This window comes from Dermacentor albipictus, chromosome 2, assembly GCF_038994185.2.
Source record: "Dermacentor albipictus isolate Rhodes 1998 colony chromosome 2, USDA_Dalb.pri_finalv2, whole genome shotgun sequence".
Classification (NCBI taxonomy): domain Eukaryota; kingdom Metazoa; phylum Arthropoda; class Arachnida; order Ixodida; family Ixodidae; genus Dermacentor; species Dermacentor albipictus.
The window spans coordinates 85893210-85908869 of record NC_091822.1 but is presented as its reverse complement, the minus strand read 5'-3'; the positions used below and the strand labels follow the sequence as shown (position 1 = coordinate 85908869).

At 45.0% G+C, this 15660-nt stretch overlaps 1 protein-coding gene across 2 annotated transcripts in view; it reads right to left on the bottom strand.

The window, feature by feature from the left end:
* Nucleotides 1-9411: 9411 nt before the first annotated feature.
* LOC135900993 (uncharacterized oxidoreductase TM_0325-like) overlaps nt 9412-15660 on the bottom strand; it is a 75624-nt gene continuing 69375 nt past the window's right edge. For both annotated transcript variants that reach the window (XM_065430619.1, XM_065430618.1), the window contains exon 7: nt 9412-10283. In XM_065430619.1, the coding sequence (XP_065286691.1) occupies nt 10199-10283 (85 nt within the window). In that variant the 3' untranslated portion in view covers nt 9412-10198. The remainder of the gene's footprint in view (nt 10284-15660) is intronic.

Here is a 15660-nt window from a genome sequence, read left to right as displayed (position 1 = left end):
AATCGATCCCCCGCCGCAAGACGACGTGGACGACGACGCCTTCCTTGGGATAATAAGCGCGGAAGACTTCACTAAACAGCAACGAGCAGACCCGGAGCTAAAAGGCCTCGTCGACTATTTGAAAGGGAACACCGAAGTTGTCCCTAGGGCATTTAAGCGCGTGTTGTCTTCGTTCACGCTACGAAACAACCTGCTCGTGAAGAAGAACTTCTCACCACTCCACGCCAGCTACCTTCTTGTGGTGCCGTCAGCGCTCCGTCCAGAAATACTGCACGCCCTACACGACGATCCAACCGCTGGGCACCTCGGATTCTCCCGGACGCTGTCGAGGATACAGGAAAAGTATTACTGGCCGCGTCTGACCGCCGACGTCGCCCGTTACGTCAAGACATGCAGAGACTGTCAACGACGCAAGACACCACCGACAAGGCCAGCAGGATTACTACAGCCGATCGAACCTCCTCGTCGACCATTCCAGCAGATTGGGATGGATTTGTTGGGGCCGTTTCCGATGTCAACATCCAGGAATAAGTGGATCATCGTGGCGACGGACTATCTCACCCGCTTTGCTGAAACGAAAGCTGACAATATGTAACTAGAGAACGCCTAAATCCCACGCTGCCGTTATTTCATATTGTCACGTAGTGGTGACGTTAAGAACACAGTAGGAATACAGTGAACGACAAAACTAAATTCGAGTGGGCGAACCTGTGCCCACAAAACAAGCTACACTCATAGCACAACGATAGCGGCGAACATGGTCGGCGATCGTCGAAAATCTGATCAGCGGGTCAAGCGCGTCGACTTTTATACAGGAGTCGTCGAATGCTCCAGAGTAATCGCTAGGACCCGCATGCCTTCAACAAAGTTCTACGCCATTCGCGTCGCACATACAGTCAATCAGATTACACAAGGTTCGGTGACAGACAGCGGATAGAACCATCAATAACATTCTACAAACTTCCGTTATATGTGGACGCGTCCAGCGCTGAGCGATGACATCTCGTGGACAGTAAAAGCGCTCGCCGGCAAAAGATAAACCAGTTCACGTGTCGATTCCCCCTTCTCAAAAAGCATCGTCAAGATACTGCAAACATAACAGGAAAGTGAAACACAAAAGGACACTTGTTAAAGAAAGTAACGACAAAGAAATAAAGTCCAAAGTTAATTAGCGCTGGTGAAATGGTTTAAGACACACGACATGAACTACTTCAGGTCGTGAGCAGCGCCGCTCTGAATGCGAAATGCCGTCTGGCACGACCTTATAGTCCAGTTGGCCAACACGTCGGATGACCTTGGCAAAATGTCGAGGAGAGTGAAATGCATTGTTCACTCTGTCACCAAGCAGAGAGTGAAATGTGCTTTTCACTCCTCCCCTTCAGAGAAAGAGTAGAATGCCCGTTCTACTTTTGCGGCAATAGAAAACCAAACGTAGCGTAATCTTCTGCTTCAACTGTAGGTAGCTGGCCCCGAACATGGCAATGTATCATTCAAGCAGTACAAAGTAACACTACGAACACGTGGTTCTGTGGTTATAGTTCGATATAAAACGACATAAGATTTCTTGGCATTTCTTTCATTTACTAATTTCATCTTTTAGGACATGTAGGATACTAGCAACTGGCATGTTTACAACGTACAGTGTTCTTTTTTTAAGTCCAAACAATAGTTTTACTGGGGCAAAAATGTGCTTTCGTTTAGGCCAGGAAGTGAACATATTATCTTTCTTATATTTGGTGTCTAATAAATTTTCTTCTCTGTCTGTGTGTGTCTCGTGTATTTTTTATTTCAGCAAGTAGCTCTCGAAGGCGTTTTGCTGGCCTGGGAAGCACTTCCGATAAAGTGCGGCGACGGGTTCATTCGCCATTGGACCACGTGTGTGCGTGACTTGGTCAATTCAGCGGTGACCCTGTGCCGTCGATTGGGTCACGTGTGGCGAGCACGCGGCGAGATGCTTCGTGGCAGGACGCCGTGCCCATGCAGTTGCAGACGGAATACCGATGGCCAAATTGTCGGACGCCGGCGTTCGCTCCGAGCAGGCGCAACGACTACTCGAGTGACAGCTAACGGACGGCCGAGTTCCCTTGAGCCATGATCGCCGACGTCCGATATTTCGGCCTGCGGTGTTCCGTATGGTGCTGTGTAAGCGCGTGACCCGCGCCACCAAGTATTTCGCTACGAGCTTGCCGCACCTATCTAAAATGCCTTTAATTCCTTCACAAAACTCGCATTGTACCTCCCAGTCAACTGGGGGTGAAGTGGTTATATTACGGCACTCCCGTTGTATGCTTAAATAATGCCTACCTCAATGGGAGTTTTATTGTACGCCCTATCAATGGCCAGCAAAAGCACGTACAAAAGGGAATGCGGTTGAGGACATGCGAAAAACGACCATCTGGGTGTTTCTCTGTTTGCAGTGTAGTAGCAGGATTTTGCGTAGCAAGGGTGTTGAAGACAATTGTGTTTACGCCTTTAATAATGTGGCGTATTCGGTCACCGTAGAACATGGTGGTGTTTATACGCTTGCATAATGTAGGCACATTCTAAGTTTATGAGGTGTATAATTCCCCAAGAAACTGGACGCGCTCATCGAGCTTCTTCGCGGCCTGAGCGTGAACAGCGGGAGCGCCGAAAACCTGCCGACGCTATCACGCTAACGTCGCCCAGTTAGGAAGATCTGGCTCATGGTTCCAAATGCAGGTTTTCACGAAATCTGACAGGTGGAACGGAATGTTTCGCCAGTTCTCTTAACTGTACTGCTTTTAATGTCCTTTACGGGGTCTTAGTTTTGGAGCCAGTTGTCGGCATCATCCCCTCGTAGGCCAGCAAAAACTCGTGGGTTGCGCTGGCGGCTGTTGATGCTCAAGACGGATAGCGAAAGCTGCAGTGGCGCGCTGGCATCGGATGTGTCTGGATTCACTGGAACGACCATGGCCGGTGGTGTTATGCCGTGACCGAGCGGTGCTCTAGTGAGAACTTGCGAGAGGACTTGGGGATCGAAAAGCATTTTCCACCACCTATAAGCAGCTGCTTTATTAACGTGACAGCGTTAAGCGGCTCACAACCCCGACGGCGTGGAAAACGCAGCATGCGGTATGGCCGGTCATGTAAGCTCGCCTCGCGCAGACACGCGCTGGCGCGACTGGTCGCGCGTTCGTCGTTGTCTTCTTCCACAGCTATCTCCAATGTGGCTCATCATTCGAAAAAGGCAAATTAAGATAGGGTTAATGCAGGCACTGCAACCCGCCACCTTCTGGCCTTAAGGCGAATGTAGTTAAGGCATAGGTAATTAAGGTAGCGTCAATTTAAGGCACTCGAATCTGCGACCTTTGGAGGGAGAAGACAAGTAATGAGAAGTAACAACGCATTCGACTGACAATGTCAAGTGATTTATTAAATGTCTGTCTCAGCGCGCAGGCTTTCGCCTTCACACGCTTTGCCGTGTCCTCAAGGGAATGTCAATTTCGCCAGCCGAGCTCGTGCGGCCACACGAAGAGGAAGCTGGGCAGCCGATGATGATATATACTGATGGAGAAGGTGTACAATGGATGCTGATATGCAGAAATGATGAAGCTGAAAGTCAGGCATGTGTTGCGCTTACATAATTATTATTATTATAACGTGAAGGAGCGGCAGATGTGGGTGTGTACGCTGTCATGATAGCGCACCTTTATGTGAGTACTTATGTTGGCTGTAGAGTCTCAAAGTAGGGTATGTTGTGGCTGAACTTATTTAAAGTTTAGTCCTAATAAAAAAATTGAGTTTATTACACAGCACATCTATTGTGACGCCGAACTTCTCTGAATTATTGCCGTAGGGCAACGTACGCCACGGTATTTTTTCAGGAGTGAAAGCTCTCTACCTTATATTGCTTTCTTAATTTTTTAACAATGCTGTGCATCTGGTCTTTATCAGTGTTAGTCTCGCTACCTGAGCTCGGCAGGAAGCTAGCAATTTATTTGAAGCAATGGATGAAATATATATTTCTTTCTTGAATAACGTCATGCTCTGAGATGCACGGGCTCGGAAAAAAGAAAAACCCAGAGAGTTTTGGAAAAGCCCACTTGCTCTCGCTTTGCCCCAGCGCATGAAAGCGAAAAACAAGAGCAAACCAAAGGGTCGGAATTTACCGAATAACATGGAGTGCATGTCACTTAAGCGAAAAGTAGATTAATATCACTTTTTGATTATAAGACTTCAGACGACATATTATTTTATCCAGTTTGTGTAACATTTTGGCTAGTGGTGAACTGCTTTCTGAAGCTTCTGTGAACATGTGGGCGAAATATTACTCCACTGCATGCAGTAGTGAATTTTTGATCTACTGTTTGATTTTTTTGACGCTTTCCTCTCTGCCTTCTGTCTAACCACTATCTCCGAACCCCAGTGTAGTGTAGCGAACCGGAGACTAACATCTAGGTAACCTACCTGCCTCTCCTCTTTATCTCTCTCTCTTTATCTCTCTATCTCTGATCTACTCTCAAACAACAGCGAAACGTCGCTTTCTTTCGCTTGCGCAGTGCCACCATGCGGCGTCATTGAAAGCAGGTCGCCAACCGACGACATTTTCTAGTATTGTAACCACGAGAGCATATTATATGATGTATAATATTGAATTAGAGTGAAACGCATATATGTTTGCCATCTGAAAAAGGCAGGAAGGTAATTTCGCGTTTCCACTGCGCGTAACTGCGTCTGCTGCGCGTGGCATCCGCGATGGTAGCGGCACACTAAGTGGCGTAGTGTAGAGACGAGCTCTGACGTCTCCGCAGCACTCAACATTTGGCTGGGGCTTTGTCCTCTCGGTTTCTCCACTGTGAAGCTCCTAGCGCGCTTGCGGGGAGGAAATATGAAGGAAAGCTGGGTATCCATACGATAACTTGACTTCCAGTTGAAGGACTGGAAAATTTTTTTGCGGCATGACATTCGCGAAAAGACGTCCTTTAATGGTTGGGCCATTATTTGATCTGATAGATGAGTGTTTCAAGCTGCTTAAAAGTAGCGAATGCTGAATTTAAAAGAAGTCGCTTAAGTACATTAGAATGATCAGTGGAGTATCTTGAAGTGGCATGAGGTTATAACTGCATATTTTCTCCTTTTGAGTTTGAGAAAACCTAATAATATATAAAGATATGCAACTAACACATTTTTTTTTCAGTTTATTACCTTAAAGGTCCCCCGTAGGGGCATGATATAAGGGGTGGGTTTTTATAAGATAGCAAAACATCGTCATAAATAATTATTTAACAAAATGGTCGGTTACAAGTTGTGTGAACGAAGATGGACAAGTCGTATTAGCGATGCTGGCGGGAAGGCCATTCCAGTCTGTGGCGGTACGGAAGGAAAAGGAGGCTGCGAAGGTGGTTGTCCGTGCACGTGGGCGTGCCACTTGAAGTGGATGGCTGGTGCGATGAGATATGCGTGCTGCTGCTGTTATGTAAGGCTCTTGATTAAGGGAAGAAAAGAAGAACTTGTGGTACAGGGAAAGACTGGAAATGCGACGTCGACGTGGAAGTATTGACAAGCCCGATTCTGATTTCAGTGATGAAACGCTGACGTCGTATGAATATGAGGTATGAATGAATCTAACAGCACGATTTTGAACTGATTCTAATGCGTCGGTGAGATATGCTTGATGCGGGTTCCAGATAGCTGACGCGTATTCCAGTTTCGGCCTGACAAGTGACTTATATGCTAGTAATTTTAAATCTGATGGGACCTGCCGTAGGTTGCGTTTTAGAAAACCTAAGGTTTTGTTAGCTGCAGAGATAATGCTAGTGACATGTGCGCGCCAAGACAAATCGTGAGACAGGGTTACACCTAGATATTTATAGGATTGTACTGATTCTAATGGTGTGGTATTTATTTCATATGGGAAGAAGGAAGGGTTGCGACGGCGGGAGAAGGACATGAATTTGCATTTCTTGGCGTTAAGGGTCATCAGCGAATTGCTGCACCATTCTAAAACACTGTTAAGATCATTTTGGAGTGTAGTATGGTCAGATGAGTTATAGATAGAGCGGTAGATGACGCAGTCGTCTGCAAACATGCGTATATTACTGGAGACACACTGAGGTAAATCATTAATATATATTAAAAATAACAGGGGACCAAGAACAGATCCTTGGGGCACGCCAGAGGTTACTGGGAGGGGACTTGATAGGTTACCGTCTATAAAAACCATTTGTGTGCGATTAGACAAAAATTCATTTATCCAAATTAGAACGTTACGGTCCAAGTTCAACAGCTGAAGTTTTAGTAGCAAACGTTGGTGGGATACTTTATCAAATGCCTTTGCAAAATCTAAAAAGATTGCGTCAGTTTGTACACTGATGTCAAGGTTAGTATGCAAGTCATGAACGAAAATAGCTAATTGAGTTTCGCAAGAGAAACCTTTGCGAAAACCATGTTGTGAAGGGTGAAAAAAGTTATTACTGTCCAAGAAGGCAATGATTTGAGAGTAGATGACATGTTCCATGATTTTGCACGGCACGCTTGTTAGTGAGATGGGTCGATAATTTAATGGGGAATTCCTGTTAACGGTTTTGTAGACTGGAATGACCCTTCCCACTTTCCAATCACCCGGCATGTTTCCTGAAGAGAGTGACTGTGAGAACAGTAAGGATAAGTATGATGCAGCCATGTGTCTTGCGTTTCTTAGAAGTTTAGAGTTAATTTCATCAATGCCAAATGACGATGATAGCTTAGTCTTCTGGATTATGGACGAAATTCCGTCAGCAGAAAATGTGATGCATGGCATGTGACCTTCAATGTTGTACAAAGGTAAAGAAATGTTTGTTTCGATTTCTTTCTTAAATACTGTTGCAAATGCGGAATTAAAAGTGTCAGGGCATTCAGTATCGGTAATTGTCTCGTGTGAGTCATTTGTGAGCGTAATAGTGTGAACAGGATGAGGATTTATTACTTGCCAAAATTGTCTTGGGTTAGTCCGCAGTAAATTAGGGAGTGTAGTGCCATAAAAGGAACGCTTTGCGCTGCGGATTGCAATTATTATTATTATTCGCTTTCAGCTTTGTAGTACATTTCCCATCGATGCGAGTTCCCGTTATTTGTAGCCACTCGGTAAAGACGTTTCTTTTTGTTTTCTAGTTTTTTTAAGGCGTTAGTAAACCAAAGTTTTTGATTATTGGGGCGAATGTGAACTTTAGGAATATATTTGTTAGCCAAATCTGTTAGCTTATCCTTAAACATCGACCAGTTATGGAATATTGGCCGATTGCGATACGTGGCTTCAAACGTGGGGAAGAAGGTCTCAAGTTCGCGGTTAATTGCATCATAGTCACCCTTTTCGTAAAGCCTTATAGTTTTCTTATGTGTCTTATTTGGTGTTACAGGAAAAGAGAAAGTAGCATGAATGACTTTATGGTCACTAATTCCTCGAAGGTGTGTAATTGATGAGAGGGTACTGGGATCATTAGTCAGGATGAGGTCCAGAATGGTTGCGGATTCTAGTGTAACACGCGTTGGCTCCGAAACTAATTGTGTTAGATTAAAGTTCAAACAAATGTCAATGAAATTCCTTTTCTCTGGGGGACCTACTATTGAAGAATATGTTAGGTTGCTCCAGTCTATGTTTGGGAAATTAAAGTCCCCGAGAAGTAAGATGGAGGCATTAGGGTAGGTGGTCGTTAGTTGTATTAAATTGTTGTTGAGCTCCCCACAGAATTCAGGAGTGGCATGTGGAGGCCTGTAGCAAACCCCCAGCAACACTGTAAGTGGTGATGTGCGACATAGTAGCCATAGTATTTCGAGTTTTGATGCGATGTTAATAAATGAACACAAAAGTTGCCGGTGAACTGCTACAAGAGCGCCACCGCCCCTTGTGCCTACGCGGTCAGTTCGATAAACATGGAAGTCGGGTAGCTCGGCCAAAACTTCGGTATCACTGACGTCATTGTGTAGCCAGGTTTCTGTTAGAATGAGCGAGTTGCTGCCTGTTGGTGATACGATGTTAGATATAAGCTCGCGCTTCGGGAGATAACTACGTGCGTTAGTAAAGACTGCGGAAAACGAAAGATCGTTTCTAGGTGCAAGTTCTGGTTGATTCTTTTTTGTAGAGGACGGGATGATTGCTACAGAATTTCTTTTACAGAGTTAGATGATTCATCAAAAACATATCGTTTAGGACCAATGTACAAAGTTTTATAGCGTAGAGAGTATGCAAGTGATTTAGATTTGGCGCAATGCAAAAGGGCCTCCCGTGCTTTCTGAGTCAGGCGAGAGAAATCTTCACCTACACTATAATTAGTTCCTTTCAGCATTCGGCCTTTGGCAGAAGGGCGTCTTTCGTTTTCCAATGTGCGAATTTTACTATTATTGGACGATTTCGATCTTTGGTGTGTTTTCCTAAGCGATGTGCCCGTTCTATATCTGTGGGGTTGATGTCGGTTTGTCAATGATCACGGCAGATCTGGATTATTAATTCTTCAGACTTAGTAAATGTTTCATTTGTAGTGGGGTCAGTAATTCCGTGGAAGATCAGGTTATTGCGGCGAGATCTGTTTTCGGCGTCGTCGAAACGGGCCTCTAATGCTGTGACTAGGCGAGTTGTTTCAGTTGATGTTGTCTGCAGTATTTTTATGTCTTGGCGTAGAGGCATGAGTGCCTGATAATGGGCCTCTAAGTCGGTCATGCGCTTATTCAGGTCACTGATTGTTTTGTCTGTGGTGGTCAGCTGCAGTTTCAGGCCCTTTAGCTCCTGCACAAGTGTTGTTTGGCCTGCGGTTAGTTTCTGCAATTCAGCCAGTACAGTGTCAAGGCTGGCAGGACCAGGGTTAGTCTCGACGTCACCAGATATGATTAGTAGCAGACGGATGACATAAATGCACTCCGTGGCAAACGCGACGCAGCACCGTGGGCTCGGGAGCTATACCAGAAGATAATTGCTTGATTTTTTAGCAAAGAGTGCATATGTTTGACTAACCTGCATGGCGAAAGCAAAGCGGTTAGCGAACTGCACCAAGGTACAGTCACCGGGCCCACAGAGCTGCGTCGACGGTGGTTGTTGCTTTATAGCTGGTAAGGCTGTCGATGGCGATGAATCTTTCCAAGTTCGCTCCAGGACTGGTAGGTGGCATTCAAACGGTGAGGCAGATGGAGATGGCGATATGTGGGAACCAGGCAAAGGATTGCACGTGGCCGCTCCGTCTTCGTGACAAGGGGAAGCCTGCACTGACGACGCACTCGAGGATGCGCATGCCAGAACAGGAAGCAGCAGGTTGTATTGTACATTGGAAGCAGCAGGTTGTTGTACATTGGAAGTTTCGTGGCTTCGCCCTGTACGCTTGGATTCCCTTATTTTCCGCAGGGCGCCTATTCGCCCTATGCAGTTTTATTTTTGCCGTTACATTGCCGTTCACATGCCCAAGAAACCGTACATCTTCATTGAGATGGATTTTTCAGTGAGTTTTATTCAACTTTTTCAGCAGACTTTTTGGAGCCGACATCCTGCACAACATGTAGTGGCGACAAAGAATGTGAAAAAAGAAACCGTGTACTGAAATGTGTACGTTTTGTCATGTCTAGGAGTGCGCGGCTTGTTGGCTAGCTTCTTTCACATTGCCACTTGTTCAAGAATTTACTAGAGCGCATTCATCACAATAACATGCGACCACGATGGGAGTCAAGCTGTAGGGACACAAGGTATTTTTGCAAAAGAAGCGCCAAGAAAGGAAAGCAAGAACTTCGTCCAATATTTTTAGCCACAGTAATCAAGGAGACGCACGGCAGACTGCAGATAACGTTATTTTGCCCTTAGGTGTTAAGTGCTTAACGAAGGCAGCACGTTCGACGTGCGTCCTCCATAATGAAACCTGCACCTTGTAAGCAATTCGCGTTAGCATGCGTAACTTTTCGTCCAATATTTACTGCATTGCAGAGCCGTGTATGCATCCTGTTTAGCCTCACAAAGCTCAGCAAAACCAAAATTGTTTCTCTGAAGAGCTCGAGTCGCCAAACATTAATTGATTTACAAGACAGTGGAGTTATTTATATAAAATATAGCGTGTACATAGATCTTGCAGTGTACCTTGTCAGCATGAAAAGGTTATGTCATTGGCGTGTGGCGCAGTCTAGTGCGTATCCGACGATTGAGCGGGACCCGAGACGCTGGACAGAACGATTAAGCCCCCATCGACGGGCATAATGGTCCCCGTGACAAACGCGGCATCATCGGATGCTAGGAAGGCGATGCAGTCGGCAACTTCGTCCGGTGTGCCCACTCGTCCCAGTGCAAGCATAGGACCGACGAATTTGTCCAGGAGCTGCACGAACAAAAAGGTCAGAGAACAAACAGCAAGGTAATGTTGACATTTACTGGAAATATTATCCAGCAAATGAGGCGAGCCTTACAGGCAATGCATGCATTAAACACAAAACAGAAGAAACAGAGCGCAGGTAAGTCCGTTCTGCAAGCTCTACAAATATCTCTCCCCTGCTATTCCTAGAACCTACGCTATATTCTCCCACTGACTTGTTTCCAGCCTGTTTCTTGCCTACCTTGGCATTGATGTCACCCATCAGTATAGTGCATTTTGTTTCGACTTTAACCATCGCCGATTCCACGTCTTCATAGACGCTTTCGACTTCGTGGTCATTATGACTGGATGTAGGGGCGTAGATCTGTACGACCTTCAATTTGTACCTCTTATTAAGTTTCACAAGACCTGCCACTACCTCGTTAATGCTGTAGAAATCCCGTATGTTACCAGCTATATCCTTACTAATCGGGAATCCGACTCCAAGTTCTCGTTCTTCCGCTAAGCCCCGGTAGCACAGGACGTGCCTGATTTTTAGCACTTTATATGCTTGTTTATATGCCCTAACCTCACTGACTCTTGTTACATCCAGTTTACTGCCTGCTAATTCCTCCAATAGCACTGCTAGACTCATCTCACTAGATAACGTTCTAGTGTTAAACGTTGCCAGGTTCAGATTGCAATGGTGGCCTGCAAAATTTCGCACTTACGGATTAGCTCGCCTGCAAAAGCACAAGCGACCCGCAACCTAATGATTCCGCCGCATGGCTGGCGAACGTATCCCCCAAGGTCACTCCATCATATTCATTTGATTCATATGGCAGCAGGATGGCGCACGCCAAAATGGCTACGAGGAACTATCGCCAAAGTAAAGGCGATCGTTTATTTTTTTGTGGTCGAGGGGATTCGCTGCAAAGCGTCACCAATAAAAGAAAGGTAAATAAAAGCTAGCAACACTGCATCATGCAAGAACTGCAGCAGTGTCATTGAAAACTTGTCCTAAGGAAAAATACAACCCCAAAGTCGTAGTTTCTGAGTTCCACTTCCACTACGTATCTCATGTTGAACCACAACACATCAGACATCAAGCCCCAAGGGCCATGAACTGCGCAAAATCAGCGAGGCAATAACATACGTCTAGACAATGTACACATGCCCGTATGTGCAGCTCAACGCTATTCAACATATTAAGCTCCAAGCTCTGCTACGTAATAGTCAGCGAAGTGGGAGCACCCTCCTGCTCTCCTACTATGTACACCCTTGCAATGTTTTAACAATATCCCGCGAGCGTTGACCACACGGCGTGTCTGCTGCTTTGCAGCGGCGAGGGACGGTGGGATTGGCAACTTTATATGCGGTCGTGCAAGGCGAATGCTTGTTCGAATGCATTCTGCGGCGTTATTCGCTTTAGGGGTGCACCTCACCGCTACAAGGCCATTGACGCGCCGCTGCTCGCATACAGAGCTCGCTTTACAGAGTAACTTCGGCTCGCAGCTTAAAATCCGTGACGAAACATCCTCGAACAGCCCGGACACGGTCCTCACCGCGTGCCTCGCTTGGAACCACCGCTTTCGTTATAGTAGCCGGTATTGCGAATTGTAATTCCCGTGTCCCGGACCATTGACCTCGAGAAGGGTCTGGGAACAGCACCAAGAGCGGCACACTTCTTCAACCAAGGCCACGCCGTATACTATCGTGGATGGAGTTCACATACCAGCGGAGGCCACCGCACGAGTAGTCGGAGCTCTGTAAACATTTCGGAGGGATTACAATGCGGTCTGGTCTGTCACATACGCCGGAACAGGGGCTCTCGCAGAAGCCATTTCCTTAGTTGAACCCTTCACTCGCATAATAATCATGAAATCCAGTGGTGACAGGGCGTTTTGTGGCTTCGCACTTAACGTACTCCTTGACCATGCACATACCCCTATGAAGACGTACATGCTGTCCCATGCGCAACTCGCGAGTGCTACAGGAATGGGTCCCTGCACCTCACGGGATAAAGGATGTCGAAACCTCTTCGAAACCTCTTAACCAAGCAGCGTGATCAGATGGCCAGCGAACTGTTCCCCAAGAGCAATTTGAGGAGAACACCGCCAACAAGTGCGCGCCGAGCTCAGAGACTTCCGTAAATCTCTGACTTCTTCATTGTCCATCTCCTTAGTTCTCGTGCGCATGTGGCGCTCTTATTAGTCAGACGCTGATACAAACATTCTCATGCCATGTTATCCTCCATAGCATCAAATCCACATGAGGTCACGCACATGTAACGCCTGTTGGCAGTATTTTAGCGCTCCATACACTTAGTGGGGCTGCCTCAGTTGCTTTCAACTCCTTATCTGTTCGCCCGGCAGCACCCATTACTTCTCCCTACCGCGTGGGAGAGTTTGGGCCCCTTCTCCTCAGCGTCTAAGCCGACGCTATGAACCCTCCTCGTGGCAAGTATTCGTCGCCATGTTCAGGGCCCATCACCTGACCATACCGCGAGAGGAAGCGCTAACCTCCATCACAACGGAAGACCCGGACTACACTTACTCATAATAACTGTTTTCTCTCATTCTCTCTCAAAATGTATAGCGCGAGCACAGATTACAAAGATATGCCGCCGATGCTTGGATAATGTCAAAGAACGGAGTGTGACTGACGTCACTAGCAAACTAGCAAGCTCGCATCTCTTTTGCCACTCTCCATCAAGTGGGATTTTCAACTATTTTTTGTGTTGCTCTGTGGTGTACTAGCTGCCGCATGGACGCTGTGAAGGCTCACTTTCGATTTGCTCTGGCGTTTAGTAGTAAAGGATGGGCTACCTTTTGAGGGGAGGTATTTACTTTTGTTTGTGAGAATGTTTACCAGCCTAACCAAGTGATACGTGGGTACTGTAAACAGCAGCACGAGCAGAGGCGGACGACAAAATAGGTAGGAGAACACACGAGCGCAAGCTCTACTAAAAGTTTGCTTTTGATGACAAAGGTATTAAACACACTGGTCAACTTGGCAAAGGTAAAAATACGTGCATGCGTGGCAGAAACAGCCGCGTGCGACAAGAAAAAAATATGAAGCCATGTCATGTAGAATAAACGTGCGTGAAAAACGATAACTATCGGTCAAATCTATTGAAAAAGCGAAAGATTTGTCCGATAAGTGATACTACCCAACGGGAAATACTCTTTTGAGAACAACTTTTTCCCACTAAGGGCAACAGATAACTTGGTTATGCAATTGTTTCGTTTGTGATCAATAAATATTGCTTCTGGAACTCCTCTGGTGTTGCGGTATAGAGCAGAAAGAACGATTGTTTCATCACAAAGACCAGAACACAAGAGGACTTGTGGAAGCATTATTTAGTGATCACGAAGAAACATTCATAAGCAAGATTTTTGTGACCCTTAGTGGGAAGGAGTTGCTGCAGTACTTCTCCTTAATATCACTTACGCGAGAAACCTTTGAGTTTTCATGTTTCTGTTAGTTTATAACGCACATGTTTATTCTACAGGACGTATTTCGGTCCTCTTTTGTTGTGCCGGGCTATGTATGCTGCGCATCCATGGCTTTTTCTTTGTGAAGTTGACCAGTGTGTTTAAAATCTTCGTCTTCACGAATGAACGTCTACTTGAGTCAGCGTTCATGTGTGTTCCTACCTTAATTCACCCTTCTCGTCTCTGTTTGGGTGGTTGTGAAATATAAACGTACACCGAATTGGCGAAGTGTCCATAGAATTGATACATGAAGTTATTTGCGCTGTTAATTCAGGAAGAACGCTATAGGGTCTTATATTCTCTTTGTTTTTGACACTGAGTACATTTTTCCAGTTCAATTTCAAGGATTCCCCTGAGGAAGCCAATAAGAGTGATGGTAACTTCCTTTGTGTGTAAGATTTATCAATTTCATCCATTCAAGGCATGACATGGCATATGCCTGATTGTAGGTTGCAAGCATTCGTAGTAAGATCTACTTTTCGGTTCTCATGACACTTCTTTGTACTGCGCTGCATTCTCCAGGCACATGAACATTTTTATGCTCTAAGTGCATACGTTCTTTTTCCATATGTTGGAGCGAAAATTGTAAACTTAAATATGCATATATATCATTTTCCTTGTAATCTTTTTCAACATGGGTGCTGTAGCTCCCTCTGTCTTTCAGTTACTGCTTTGTCCCAATTTTTATGCAACCTTTATGTATTTTATGCAGCAACATTCTGGTGCTATTTTAATAACATTTTATCTGCGAAATTGAGGTAATTGGTGTTTCGTATATACATTTACTGGCGTTTTTCACTGTCTCAGCAATGTGGCTGTCGAGTCATTGGAACCTTTTCTCATACTTTGACTATTTCTGGGGTGCTTGATACTGAAAGTGCAGGTGACCATTTATTGGCAGTTTGGAATTGTGTTAGCCATGTGTTACTACCAATTTTCTGTGCTAAAGAATTATTTTTTCTGTTATCGTTCACGGTATTAGCCTTTCCTTATCTCTTTATTGACTGAGGTAGCACTTAGTTGCTGGGTATAGGAAAAAAGGCCCCAAAAAGTGCTTTAATTAGGTTTGTGCAAGTCCAGAAAGATTACCTGAAAATGAGCTTACTAAATTGAGGAAATGGCACTAACGAACTCTTCTATACCCCAAATTAACATAATCAAATTGTGTACTGTTTGTTTTTGACTTGTGCCAGGGAGATAAGCTGCTTTCATTACACAAAAGCTTTACCAGTTTATTTCTGCAGAAAGCGATCCTGGCTTGTCAGAAACACGATTCAGGTGTTCATCATGCCCGACAACATTCTAAATGATGTCTCGTCAAATAATAGCTAAGTTGAGTGATGTTATTTTATAAAATAATTGGGCAACATGAAAATATATATATTTCGAAGACAAAGCTCAGGCAAGTCTACTTTGGTACTTCATTAAATTTTAATCGTGGGGAAAGACGTGTGCTAAAGGTTGTATATATTTACGTGAAGTCATTTGTTTCGATTTGGTTATTTTGCCTTCTCACAGTCAGCCATAGCTCTTCCTGTGATGTGTTAGTGTGCGCAACAATAATGTAACAGATTCAGATGTCTTTTGTGTATTCACATGCAAGCAGCTCCAAGTGTTGATGTGTTCAAAGTTGGTTGTTACAAAGGTATGCTTAAGCCCTGCCTTTTGAGTCGCTTTGCATTCTAGTCATAAACTTAAGTCGAAAGTGAAGAGCACAATGATCGTTTTGATTGGATTCATATGTATATGTTTTTTCAGATGTATTTACACTGCTAGAGTGCTGTAGGTACTAGCCTATGTCTCCAGGTTCGATGTAGTGGTGCCTTATGTACGGTAATAATGTTTCACGTGCACGCATCTTTAGTGTAAATAAAGGTACTTCAAGTTGATCAGTCTCTCCTTTGAAT